The 14,391-nt window shown below is 39.8% G+C and overlaps 1 protein-coding gene across 6 annotated transcripts in view; it reads right to left on the reverse strand.

The window, feature by feature from the left end:
- The window catches only part of LCORL (ligand dependent nuclear receptor corepressor like), a 299,948-nt gene that overhangs the window by 134,059 nt on the left and 151,498 nt on the right, over positions 1 to 14,391 (reverse strand). For 2 of the 6 annotated variants that reach the window (XR_011559595.1, XM_070757384.1), the window contains exon 7: positions 14,157 to 14,229. The exons of 1 other annotated variant lie outside the window; for it this stretch is intronic. Coding sequence is in view for 4 of the 5 variants with exons in the window: in XM_070757384.1 (XP_070613485.1) it covers positions 14,157 to 14,229 (73 nt within the window). In the remaining variant the exon portion in view is untranslated. Of the gene's footprint in view, positions 1 to 7,514; positions 7,568 to 9,616; positions 14,230 to 14,391 lie in introns of those variants that run through there. 3 more of the 6 variants (XM_070757381.1, XM_070757382.1, XM_070757385.1) reach the window with 2 other exon arrangements.

Genomic DNA, 14,391 nt, shown 5'->3' on the forward strand with positions numbered 1-14,391 from the left:
GGTAAAGCCTCCCATTATTACTGTGTTGTTTTTCTTGCATATGTGTGTCAGTTGGTTCTTGAAAAGGCTGTCCATTGTTTCTGTTTGGTTTGGTGGTCCATAGTACACACCGATTGTTGTGTTGCACTTTTTTTCTTCTTTGATGTTGACACACAAGCTTTCTAGAAGGTTTTCTTATCTTGTAGTTTGTGTCTCAGTGACATTGTAGTGGTCTTTTATGTACAGTGCAACTCCACCTCCTTGTTTGTGTGATCTGCTTTTTTTGAATAGTTTGTATCCTTTAATCTGTATATTCCAGTTGTGTGTATTATCCCACCAAGTTTCGGTGATTCCAACTATGTCGTATTTGCCTTCGTGGATTAGAATTTCTAGTTCACCCTTTTTGTTCCCTAGGCTTTGTACATTGGTATAGAGGCATTTGAGTTCTTTGTGCCTGTTTTTTGGGGGGCCATGGGTGATTTCTGGTTGGTGTCTGTGTGTGTTTCCCCTCCCTTCCCTTTTTAGTTTGTTGTTGACCCTGCTTGCTGAGGGGCCCTGATTGGCGTTAGGTTCTGGAATATGAATGCCCACCCCACACGGTGTTAGTTTAAAGCCCTTCTGACGAGTTTGGCTAGACGGTTTCCAAGGACATTCTTCCCGGTCTTAGTAAGGTGCAAACCGTCCCTAGCTAGAAGCCCATCCTGGAGAAAGTGTAGTCCATGATCAAGAAATCCAAAGTTTCTTTGGCGGCACCAACCTTTTAGCCAGTGGTTCAACTGCAGAATTTTTCGTTCTCTTGTTGGGTTCTGTCCTCTTGTAGGTAGTATGGACGAAAAAACTACCTCTGCACCCATGTCTTTGACAGTTGGTAGTAGTTCCTCATTGTTGTTTTTAGGTCTTTTGCTGGGTCGTTTGTTCCCACATGGAATATTATTAGAGTGTAGTAGTCTGTGGGCTTTATTATCTTGGTTATTTTTTCTGTTATGTCAGAAATTTTGGCTCCAGGGAGGCAGCATACCTCCCTGGATTGATTGTCCAGCCTGCAAATGGCAGTTTCAGTTCCCCTGAGAATTGAGTCCCCAATTACGAGCACTCTCCTTTTTTTCTTTTGGTTGGTGGTGTTTGGGGTGTTCTTTTTTATCATGGTGGTAATTGGTGTTGTTGCTTTGTTGGGGGTTCTAGTTGGTGCTTTTTCATCAGCTGCCTGTTTGTTTTCTTCTATTGGGAGTCCTTGGTAGTGGTTGTGGTTGCTTGTAGTTAGTGGAATTGGTTGTGGGTGAGTTGCTTTTGTTGTAGGTTTTGTGTTTGTTTTATACTTTTTTCTGTGGGTGACATGTGTCCAGCTGTTTTTGTCTTCTGGGGGAGTGTTTTGTGTGGAGGTGGCATGGTCATTTCTGTCTACTGGATGTGGTTGTTCTTTTTGTGTGCTTTGAGGTTTGTTGTTGCTGTTGTTAAGTTTAATGGTGTTCAGTTCCTGTTCTAGGTTTTCTATTTTTTCCCAGTAGATAGATCAATTTACATCAGTTTTGGAGGTCAGTGGGTAGAAGAGTGTACATTGAGCATAAATTGCAGATCACGATGACTTCTGTTGCTTGTTCTTCCATGTGTGCGGTTGGTCTGGTTCAAGTTGTGTATGTGTGTGTTTTATTGTGTTTGTTGTTGTTTGTGTGTGTGTCAGTAAAGAGAGTGTTGGAGTGTTCAATGTCTGCTTAGTATTGGAGATTTCAAAGTCTCTTGGTGTTGGAGTAATCAAATGTCCCCAGGGAATTGCAGTTGTCAGAAGTCTCTTTGGTGTTGGAGTATTCTAATGTCCCCTAGGGGTTGTAGTGTTGAGAAAGTCTCTTTGGTGTTGGGTGTTCAGATGTAGTTGCAGTAATGAAAGTGTCCACTTGGAGTTTGCAAGAGTCCAGTTGGAGGTCTTTTGGGTTCTACCTTCCTTTGTTTTCCCTTGGGGCCACGTGGTCTGGTTCGCTTTAATGGCACAGTCCAGAGGGTTTCATGGGGGGGGATCGGTTGGGCGTTGGGAGCTCCAGGGTTGGTGGGTAATCCTCCTGGTCTCTGGCTCTCCGGGGCAGAATCAGCAGGGCATCAGGGGTCTGAGGAAGTCACTGAGGGCTCTGGAGGCTTGAGGGAGTCCTCCTGGCGTCTGGCGCTCCTGGCAGAGTCAGCTGGGTGTCGGGGCTTTGCGGGAGGTTGCTGAGAGCTCTGGAGGCTCAGGGGAGTCCTCCTGGCTCCTGGCGCTCCCGGCAGAGTCAGTTGGGTGTCCGGGCTTCGGGGGAGGTCGCTGATGGCTCTGGAGGCTTGTGGGAGTCCTCCTAGATTCTGGCGCTCCCGGCAGAGTCAGCTGGGCGTCCGGGCTTCAGGGGAGGTTGCTGAGGGCTCCGGAGGCTCATGGGAGTCCTCCTAGCTTCTGGTGCTCCTGGCAGTCAGCTGGGCATCTGGGGAGGTTGCTCAGGGCTCCGGAGGCTCAGGGGAGTCCTCCTAGCTCCTGGCGCTCCTGGCAGAGTCAGCTGGGTCTGTAATGTTTGTTGTGTTTATTTATTTATTTATTCAATTTTTATGCCGCCCTTTTCCTTAGACTCAGGGCGGCTTACAACATGTTAGCAATAGCACTTTTTAACAGAGCTAGGCTATTACCCCCACAATCCGGGTCCTCATTTTACCCACCTCGGAAGGATGGAAGGCTGAGTCAACCTTGAGCCGGTGATGAGATTTGAACCGCTGATCTTCAGATCTATAGTCAGCTTCAGTGGCCTGCAGTACAGCACTCAACCTGCTGTGCCATGTGTAATGTTTTTCTTTTGAAAAATAATAAAAATATTTTTTTTAAAAAAGAGTGGGAGATAAGGTTTTCCTGTCAACCAAATATATTCGGTTAAGGCTGCCTAGCAAAAAGCTAAGTCCTAAATTTCTAGACCCTTTCCCAATAGTGAAAGTAATCAACCCAACCATGGTGCAGCTTGTATTGCCTAGAATCCTAGAGAGGATCCACCCAGTATTCCCCTGCAGCCTGCTAAAGCTGATGATCGGGTCCAACATTAGGCCATGTACACAGTCGCCCCCTCCCTCTGTAGTGATTCAGGGGGAAACCCACTATGAAGTGAAAAAGATTTTGGATTCCCGTATTTTCCGGAGTAAATTACAGTACTTGATTCATTGAAAGGGGAACCCTCTGTGGGAAGCTACCTAGGTTAAGAGTCAGGATGTCAAGGCTGATAGGTTAATTAAGCAGTTCTATGAAAATTACCCAACCGAGCCTAAGTGTCCCAATGGGAAGGGGAGAAGGGTTTAAAAGCGGTACTAACCCCTATGTGTTTTATTCTATTGTTTCAGGAGATCATGTGGAGTTAGAGGCTTTGTCCTGCAATGGTAGCATAGTATTAGGGGAATTGGGAGGGGTAATTGAATGAGAGGGAAGTTACTAATCACAACAAATTCCTTTTTAGAGTCCAAGATCATCTTTGGTTCTGCATCAACTGAAGAAAAGAGGAAGTCGGTGAAATCCCTGCAGTTGGACTAGTCCTTGTGATGAACTTGTAGGTGTGGGGTTGTGGGATGAACCTTAACCTGGGTGGGGAACTGGAAGGGAGCTAGTATCAGAATGGCAATAGCATGACCAACATGGCTCTGATAATAAATCGAACCTTATGTGAGAGAATTGGACTGGAATCTGATTTATTTCTCAGGTGCTATTTGGGGTGTTGACACAGTAATATTTTGGGGCTGTCGCTGGGCAACACAGTCTTTCAATTCCCTCCAAAGGTTTCTATAGGGTTAAGATCTGGAGACTGGCTAGGCCACTGCTGGGCCTTGAAATGCTTCTTATGAAGCCACTCCTTCATTGCCCTTGCGGTGTGCTTGGAATCATTGTCATGCTGAAAAGCTCAGCCACGTTTTATCTTCATTGCCCTTGCTAATGGAAGGTTTGCACTCAAAATCTCACAATACATGGCCCCATTTATTCTTTCATGTACACGGATCAGCCGTCCTGATCCCTTTGCAGAGAAACAGCCCCAAAGCATGATGTTGCCACCCCCATGCTTCACAATATGTATGGTGTTCTTTGGATGCAACACAGGATTCTTTCTCCTCCAAACACAATGAGTTGTTTCTACCAAACGGTTCTACTTTGGTTTCATCTGACCATATGACATTCTCCCAATATTCTTCTGAATCATCCAAATGCTTTCTAGCAAACTTTAGATGGGCCCAGACATATACTGTCTTAAGCAGGGGGACATGTCTAGCACTGCAGTATCTGAGTCTTTGGCAGCGTAGAGTGTTACTGATCATAGTCTTTGTTACGTTGATCCCAGCTCTCTACAGATCATTCACTAGGTTCTGGGATTTTTGCTCACCGTTCTTGTGATCATTTTTACCTCAGGGGCTGAGATCTTGTGTGAAGCCCCAGATCGAGGGAGATTATCAGTGGTCTTGTATATCTTCCATTTTCTAATTATTGCTCTCACATTTGATTTATTCACACCAAGCTGCTTGCCTATTGCAGATTCAGTCTTCCCAGTCTGGTGCAGGGCTACAATTTTGTTTCTGATGTCCTTTGACAGCTCTTTGGTCTTCACCGTGGTGGAGTTTGGAGTGTGACTGTTTTAGGTTGTGGACAGTTGTCTTTTATATTGAAAACAAGTTCAAACAGGTTCCATTACTACAGTTAATGAGTGGAGGACAGAGGAGCCTCTTAAAGAAGAAGTTACAGATCTGTGAGACCCAGAAATTTTGCTTGCTTGTAGGTGACCAAATACCTATTTTCCACCATAATTTGCAAATAAATTTGTTAAACCTCAGACAATGTGATTTTTTGAATGTGTTTTCTCATGTTGTCTCTCATAATTGAGGTCCACTTATGATGTCAATTACAGTCCTCTCTCATCTTTTTAAGTGGGAGAACTTGCACAATTGGTGTCTGACTAAATACTCCCCCCGCCCCCCACTGTATAGGTTAAAAAAAAGAATCCAACTTTAGGTAATCCTCTTTCTTTCTTTTTGCCATTTACATAGTATAATCTTTTACTCAAGGCTTGGAAAGAATGAACTTCTAAGGGACCCTAATTATGTGCACTTGGGAACTGTTTTCTCTGCTTGTTTAAATCCTGAGTGCAAAATTTTTCACTTCCTACCAAGTGAATTTTTTTTTGCCAGATAAGCTATGGATCCCACTGAAGAAATTTTAGAGAATACTCAAAATGATTCTTCATTTGCTTTGTAACCTTAAATAAAAAAAACAGTGCAGTATTGACTGTGTAATTTATCTGGGGAGGGGGGAAGAAAGATGCTAGGAAGGAAGAAGGAAGAAAGAAAGATAGAAAGACAGACAGAAAAGAAAGACAGACAGGAAAGGAAGGAAGGAAGGAAGGAAGGAAAGAAGCAAGGAAGGAAGGAAGGAAGGAAGGAAGGAAGGAAGGAAGGAAGGAAGGAAGGAAGGAAGGAGGGAGGGAAGGAAGACCTATGACCACAATTGAGCCCAAAATGTGTTGTTAAGCAAAAGCGTTGTTAAGTGAGAATCACCGCATTTTACTCAATCCATGACATTTTCTAGCTCTAACAGTGATGTGCAAGCTAGGGAAGTACCAGTACATCTGAAGACATGTGTAATGTTCTAGTTTTGGTTAAATGTGTTGCAGAAAGTGGACTCCAGGTTTGTTTTTCCTATGACAGTAAGTGAGGTTGAATGTATATAATTTTACAAGAGCTCTCTCTCTCTCTCTGTATATACACATACAGTTTATATAGTAGATAATGTACAGTATATTTTTGTGTGCCTATGTGTAATATGTATGTACACATATGGCATATATACACAGAATTAAATAGTATATTTTGGATGTTCAGTAATAGTAAATAGAGAGGGAAACTGTATTCTCTTTGAGGCAAGGAGAGGCCAGGTACCCTAACCCTAACCCAAACCAGTGGGAGAAGCGGGGAATTGAGGCAACTACTTGCATTTTTTTTTGCCTATACCTACCTTGGGGGGGACATATACCTGTTTACCCTCTTTTAAACTTACAGAGCTAGTTTACTGGTTTTCTTTTGATGTAATTTTATTGGTTTCCATTTTTATAAGTTACCAGTAGCCGCTGCATTTTCCACCCTTGACTTATACTGGAGTCAATAAATGTTCCCAGTTTTTGTGGCAAAAGTAGATGCCTCGACATATAATCGGGCCGACTTATACTTGAGTATATACGATAGTTATATGTCTATAACAACAGGACAATCATTCTTTTTTAGAAACACTAAGGCTACAATAAGTAATGTACATTGTGGATTCATTTCATTTATTTCCCAATGAAAACCTCATCCCAAAAGGAATACTGGTGAATCATACCCTGATCATACAGTTAAATTTTATACCTTTTCACTAAACATTGAGTAGAGAGCAGCAGCAAGCCCTCAAGCCTAGTTAGCTGTAAGAACCTGGAAATACAAATGATGTCACAGAAGACATGCAGAAATTGCTCATGAAGCTGAGAACTAGAGAGGGTGCTGAAAGACAGGAAATATAATGGGACTTGCCACCAGAGATTTAGGGTCACTTAAGTTACCATTTATAATTTATAATAAAATTTATAAAAACAGTTTTGGAGGGAGAAAACTATAAAACTCCTAGAAGATAAGCACTGCAGTGCCTCATGGAATGAAGAATTGGTTTGCAATGGTTATGGGGACCTTTTAAAAAATAACGCTATAGGAGCAAGGTCATTTTTTCTTTCCTTGGAAGCTCCAACTGCAACAATAGTGCTCTTCAAATTACAAGTTATATAGATGTTTATAGAGTGAAAGAGAGATGTAGCACCAGAGACTCAATACTGAAAGTCAGCACTGATACGCTTGGTTCAAGAACCACTTTGCAGAGGGATGTTCCCACTGACAGCACATTCAAGTTGGCTTCTCTCCTTTTGCGTCTTTTCCCAGTGTGAAATATTCAAGGATGCTGGATAGGAAGCCATCTTAAATCAAGAGATTCCTTCTTATTACACAAAGTTAACTGTTTATTGGACTCTGTTGAACTTTCTTATGATCTGCCATGTACAAGCTCCAACTTATTTAAGATGCAATGACATTCTAGGTTGCTAATAATAATAAAAAGGTTTATGCCTTGTTAATCCCTGGAAGCAAAAATATGTGAAAAACAGAACTAATCCTGGGAAATAATCAGTGAAGGGCTACCAAAGTTTTTACTACCATACTGTGGGCATTGCTTATGCAGCATGTCCTGCATTTTCTTTCAACATCTTTCAGTGCAAATTGGGTGCTCTGGGGCGCCACCCCACGGCGTTCCCCCCTGTCCGGGCAGTAGCCCACCCCTGGAAATAATCTACTTGTGCTTTGGAATAACTACATGGAAGACTGAACTCTCTTGCTTGAAATACATATGGAAAATTTGGTAAGAGGATTCCACATGGTAATGCCTGAAGTGTCTTATTTGGACTGCATTCTTATGTGATACATTCATGCAATTACTTACACTTGTGATTGAAGAATCCATTGTACAGACTGCCCAGAAGTATGGGCATTTCCTCATGATTTGTTGGAAGAGGAAAATGAACGCTTAATAATGCAACTACAACAGCTTTGAAAGAAAATGATTACAGGGTTATCATGGTTTTGGAATTGTCCACGCATATTGGTATATTTTCTGTAAATGCTTATGTACTGGAAACTTAGAACAGAGGAAACAATGTAACAAAAATTTGAAATAAACAATGAAAAACTATGAAAAAGTTATCAGGGTTTGTTTGTTTGAAAGATACATGACTATTAGAGGTTTGTACTAGTACTTAAGTCTCCCAAAGTTGCAACTCTGGGAAAGCAAATCTGAAGCACTGCCAAGCCATATTGTCTAAACTACCTTTTTAACAGTTTTTTAAAAAGGTGCTCTCTTTGTTTGACAGCTGTGAAGGCTAAATTGGCCAGGTCATTTGTTTCTCCTTTCATTTTAGAGTAGCAGTTCAATGGACCTCTTGTCCCCCCACTTCCTTGCGCTGAAGTGGGGGAACAGGCTATACAATGGGGTCCAGATGGAACTGGAATCCTGTTGAAATTTCAGGGATATGAATGAAAAGGCACCATCTCTGGATGGCAATCTTAGTCTTGAAAAAAGTAAACAGTCATGAGAGAGCTCTTGGATTAGAAATTAATCAAGGGCATTCCATGTTCTGACAGGGGATCCTGAGTTTGATCTGAATGTAAGGAATTTGAAGGACAGAGACGAAATTGAAATACCCCTCTCCTCCTCTAATAACCCTGTATGCTTAAACAATATGCTCTGGGGGAAAAAAGAAAGAAAAGGCAATCAGCTCCATACAACAGAGATTCCCAACATTTGCAGACTGGCTTTTTTTTGGTGGTGGGGGGGCGGGGGCGGGGAGCGGAACTGGGCCATGTAAATGGCAGGCCGGCATATAGGCAAACACATGCAGCTATTGCATGAATGGCAGGCTAGCATACACAGCTCAATTTGTGCAAACAGCAAGCCGGTATGCATATGTATGAGTGCCTGCTGGTTGTGCAAATTGAGCTACATGCACGCACACATGCATGTGCTTCTGCTAGCCAGTTGCAGGATCCTATTCCAAATAGGCCACAGCCTGGTAGTGGGCCATAGCCCAGGGCTTGGGGACTCCTGCCAGACAGCATTTCTTTTCTTTTATTTCTGGAAGGCAAAAGAAACCTGATGTTTTGGTCTGCATATTTTTTTAATGAATTTCCATCATATCTATACATATCACAAAGTCAGTCAATGTGCCGCTTAGCCTACTTCTTTCCCTCTTTTTAAATTATAGGACCCCAAAATATAAGGAATATCCAAATCAATAAGGAATATGTTTCAGCCTTGTGGTATTGCCTTTCACTGATCAGAATAGAGAACCTGGTATTACATTAATAATTATTATGAATTAAATAATAAAAAATCTAATTTTTGTCTAATACAGTGGTACCTCTACCTATGAATGCCTCTACTTACAAACTTTTCTAGATAAGAACCAGGTGGTTTTTTTGCCTCTTCTCAAGAACCACTTTCCACTTACAAACCCGAGCCTCTGAAATTGTAACCGGAAAAGGCAGGGAGAAGCCTCCGTGGGGCCTCTCTAGGCATCTCCTGGGAGGAAACAGGGCCTCCACCCTCCCTGTGGTTTCCCCAATCGCACGCATTATTTGCTTTTACATTGATTCCTATGGGAAAAATTACTACTTCTTACAAACTTTTCTACTTAACAACCTGGTCACAGAACGAATTAAGTTTGTAATTAGAGGTATCACTGTACTGTATTGGAATAATCAATTGTCTCACTCCCCACTCCTAGATAATTGAGGTAGAAAAGAAGAATACTCTACCCCATCAAATAGCCCTCTGGGGTGAATAACTTCTATTCAGATGTATTGAACTTTTCTGGCATAATGTTTCTAAACTCTATTTAGAATGCACTGTCATAAAAATGAACAGAAAAACTTTTGAAAACACTGTTTAAGCTGCATGATCAGCAATGGGAAGTTTTAGACTATTGCCCTAGTTTTGTTAAATCTATTTTCCTATATTTAGCTTTTTCTTAAATTATTTCACGTGCATGTAAAGTTAATAGAATCTTGTCAAGGGATGAGAGAGATGAAAGAAACTTACCCAGGTGGTATTTTGGGTAACAGTTTGATATTTGGCCAGTACTACATAATCGCGTCTTATTCCTTTTTCTTCTGTTCAGCTCAGTGAACTTGCATTGTGTCTTCTTCGGCTTCTTCATTTTTTTAGGAGTCTCCATTGGGCCATCCTCAAAAGCGACACGTTTGCTTGACTTCTTGACTTCAGTGAGCAAGCTGGAACGCCTGCTTCTGTTAGATGCCCCTCTGTTCCTTTCACCATTATCAGCTATGCTCTGCTCAACACAGGGGGACCTCAAAGGACAACAATTTTTTTCTTGGCAGTAGATGTGGCTGCTGCAATGTTCCATAGATTCTGAGGTACAGATAGCAAAGTTATTATTAAACACATGCTGTTTATCCACCGGATTAATTTTCTTCAAAAATATTTGACAATCCTTAAAAGTTTGCCCTCTCCATGCTCTTCCATTACATTCATTAGGGGCATGTGCTTGTCCAATAATTTGCTGATTTCTGTATATGGATTTACTACTTGGCCTACAGTTTGAGACTGAGTCACACTTTGTGCTGAGATCAGACAATTGTGCATCTTGTTGAATAAATGCATCTCTGACTTCATTTCCAGTTGCTGAGGTGATTCTGTATGATTCCAACAAAGTTGTTGGTTGAGTTTGTACTGAGTCATTCTCAAGGCTTGTACATATTTTGTTAAGTTTCCTACTTGCATTAGTCAAACACTGACTTTGGCAGAAGAATCGCAAGTTTTTCTTTTTTGATTTCCAGTCAGATGTTCCATGATTACAAATTTTTTTCACTTGTCGCCATTGATCATGTTGCAAGTTCTCAAATTTATTTCTCAATTTAGCTAAGGTGAAGCTATGATCCCTGCTTAAGACTTGAGATCTGACAATTTTATGTAGAAGTTGCAACTTTCCTGTCAATTTTGAAGGCGTGGACAGTGCAAATTTTTTCAAGTGCTTTCTCAAAGGACTAGTATTACAATCATATTGTCCTGTTCGCATTTTGAATTGCCTTGTACTAACTACTTCAAAAGGATTACGAGCATTTGCTTTTCTGACTAGTGATAGTGATTGTGTTTCTGTTGTTTGCATAAACCATGCACATAGATCATCTATACTGCATTTTTTCTGGAAAAGCATTCTGATAGGTGAATTTTCCAGTTTCAAAATGCAGGAGTCCAAAGGATTTGATACCTCAATGCTACTATCTTGTTCAATATGACATGTTCCATTATATGGCCATTTTTCATATTCTTCTCCATTCACAGGCAACCAACTCTTAGTTATCTGTTCATATCTACTGTTTAGTTCTTTTAACAAAGAATCATTAGAAATAGAAGGATCCCACCATCTAAGAGAATTGGATGAAATTATGGGATCCAAAGTCATTTCACCAATGGATCTGGATTTACTACTCTCAGAACTACTTTTTGCATTGTCTGCCCTTGTACTTACTGAGTGTTTGGGTGGCATTTTTGAATGCTTTACTTTGTGATCTTTATCATTTTTCAAGCAGAGTTTACATGGTTTATGCAAAAAGGCACGTTTACAAGAAAATGAGTTAGAAGATGTTAATGAATGTACAAAAGGCTGTGATGGTCTTCTAAGAGAGTGTCTCAAATGAGTTTCAGATCTTTTTGAAGCAATGATAATCTTGGGTGAAAAATCCCCTGCATCATTGCAAAGGCTTTTAAAATCATCTCTTTTATTACATTGCTTGGCATCCTTCTTAGATGGCTCATTTCTTTCTGACACAGCTTCTTGTTCTAAGGGAGGCAGACAGCTGTTGATACACACTTTTCTTTCCTGAGATGAAATCTGATTAACAGTCACTGATATACCAGATATTTTTATTTTTGCTGGCCTACCAGGTTTTCTAATTATATTTAAAGGCTTTTGGTTTGGTCTGATATTGCTGCAAAGGGATAGCACAGGGCTGCTTTCTAGTGGCCTAACGTTCTCATAGCCACCTGCAGAGGTCTTTTCTGTTGTAGAATATTGCATAATTTTAGTTTTTGGCAAGTTGTTCCTGGCAACTGAGCTCAGAGTTATTTGATCAGGATCACATACAACACTGCAGTAGCTGCGAGGTTCTGGTGCAGTTATAACTATATTTAGGTTACCTTCTGAAACACACCTCTTAATCCTTCGAGATCTTCCAAAAATAACAGTCACTGTAATATTTTTGTAAATGTTATTTTCCTCTAGGCATTCCATGTGAGAATTGGCATTTTTTGCAACACTAATTGAGTCCTTCCTATGACTATCATTATTATTCACATCAGCTTTTGGTTTGGGAGGTCGTCCAATTGGACGCTTACTTTGTTTTACAACTTGAGGACCAATTTTTTTGGGTCTTCCAGGTTTTCTTTTCAGGGAGGATACAATGTTGCCTTGTTCTACAAGTTCTTCCTCAGGCTTAGGCTTGGTTATAGTAGCAACTGTTGTAGGAAAACCAGTTCTCATTTTATTTGTATCTGTATTTTTGTTATAGCTGCATTTATCAGATGATTTTTCACTAGAATCATGTGCCTCCAACTGTTTTCCCAATAGCTTATTTGTTTTCTCCTGAAGAGAATAAAGATCTATGTTTAATTTAGATGAATCATTTACAGAGGTTAGTGTGTACTTGACTCCTTCACTGCTATTAATCTTGGAAAGGAACATAAGTTTTATAGGACTAGTGAAATTCAATGTTGATGAATTATCCCCCAAATGATAATATCCTTGGGATTCCTCCTTATTTAAGGTCAACGTGTTTGAATCTAAAATTGAGGGTTGCGAAAGTCTTTCATATTCTTCTTCAGAAGATACATTTTCTTTTTTGGGAAGACAATCATTTTTGTTGCTATTTCTACTTGGTAAATGACTCTGTGATAACACATATTGTCCCTTACTTCCAGTTTCATTCATACTAATAAGGCCATTTTTAGGTTTACTGTTGGCATCAGAATTTTGAAGGTCTTTCATTTTGTTCAATATTTTATAACCATTACACATGGGCTGTGTGGCCATATTTATTGTATCTTCCAAACGCTTTACAACAACATGTAGATTGGTTTTCTGCATAATCTTATTTATATTTTCACTGCTACATGACTTAGCATGAAAATCTTTGAGAATTTTATCCCCTTCTATGCTAGCAGCAGATTTTATGTTTTTCCTTAATAAAAAATTGTTTGCTACATACAAAGAGCACCATGTAGGAGAGAAAGTATTATGTCTGGTTCTTTCCAGGCTTCTTTCATAATCTCCTTTCACACCAGATGGATCCACATGTACTTCAATTCCACATTGTGTTTTAGCCAAAACTGCTTGAGAGGTTGTAGAGCTGTTTGTTGCAAACGTTACAAAATCAGAATTGGTTTCTGAGCTGATGAGAGATAGTTCTATATTTTCTTCTTGAAGTAGTGGCAAAAGCTTCGATTTAGAAGAAAATGTCCCATCTTTATTTTCATAGCCTTGTAAATCAAGCTGTTTTAATGTATTGTACTTGTCATTTTTTGTATATTTTTTAACTTTTCTCTGTGAATTTGCCTTCTTTCCTAAGAAAGTTTCATCAAGGCTACCCAACTCTCTTTTGATTTGCAAAGACTTTTGTTTAAATAGACATAAATTGGGAGAACTATGCATTGCAAACAAAGTTTCTTGTCGTTTGCAAAATCTTGTTTGGATAATTTTATTTTCAATTTGCTTATCGTGTTGATTCAGTAATTCTGAAAAATTATAATCATTGGCCTTAGCATCGTATAGAAGAGATGTAATGAAGCTCCAAAATTTGGAATACGCTTCTGTTCTCCCACCACCCTTAGGTAATTTTGCTAATATTTCTGTATCAGTAGTTTCTATTGATTTCAACTTCTCATTGATTCGATCCATTAAATCCTGAAACACATCAGCATTTTCAACCTTTTCAAGCTTACTAGAAATTGTAAGGCTATTTTCTTGGTTCACGTTTACAATGCATTTCTGCAGGTTACTGGGAACTTCTGCAAGATATGTTTGATCCTTGTGTTCAGCGGAAAATAGTGAAAGAGGCTGGTTACAAGTTTTTTCAAGTCTGTTATCTTCAGCCAATTCTTTCAGAGAATTGTACCCATCAGCTTCCACAGAAGACAATGGATGTGAAGAAGGGCTGGGGCCTTGGCTACTCCTATTAATCTTTTGCCCTCTTGAAAAGAGGTATGTATACAAATCTGCCCAGGTAGAATGGATCTTACACAGTTGTAGCCGTTTGGGACAGCACCCATGAAGATGGCAAAGCAAAGAATTTTCTTTGTTCGTCACTGTGTTAACAAAGTCTGGGGCCATTGAGTGGCATGTAAAACAATCCTTATTTGGTCTTATATTTTGTGAATGGCACCTTTTCATCAACATGTTGTCATCAGAACTGAAGCCTGGAATATGAACCTCATCTTCCTCTCTCTCAAAATATTTAGGATAAGGCAATTGACAACTGTAACCTGAATAACATAATTCTTGGATGAAAATTTTTAATATGGCTAAAGTCTGATGCCAATGATATGAACATAAGGAAGCCAACACCTTGTTTAGAGTAGAATTTCCTCTTTCCAATTTAGTTGTTTTCTCTAGTTTTGCACCAGCAGCTGTACTTGAACTGAAAACATAAAGCAGATCAAAACAAAAAGTAAATTACAATTAAATATGGAACATATGACAAAACCTAGTGAAAATATGTTATCATTCAAAGCTTATAAAATGTTTATATTTATATAAAAATTTACACTTCCACTCAATGCATTTTGTGAACATATTGTAA

The sequence above is a fragment of the Erythrolamprus reginae genome, chromosome 7 (assembly GCF_031021105.1).
Source record: "Erythrolamprus reginae isolate rEryReg1 chromosome 7, rEryReg1.hap1, whole genome shotgun sequence".
Lineage (NCBI taxonomy): Eukaryota > Metazoa > Chordata > Lepidosauria > Squamata > Dipsadidae > Erythrolamprus > Erythrolamprus reginae.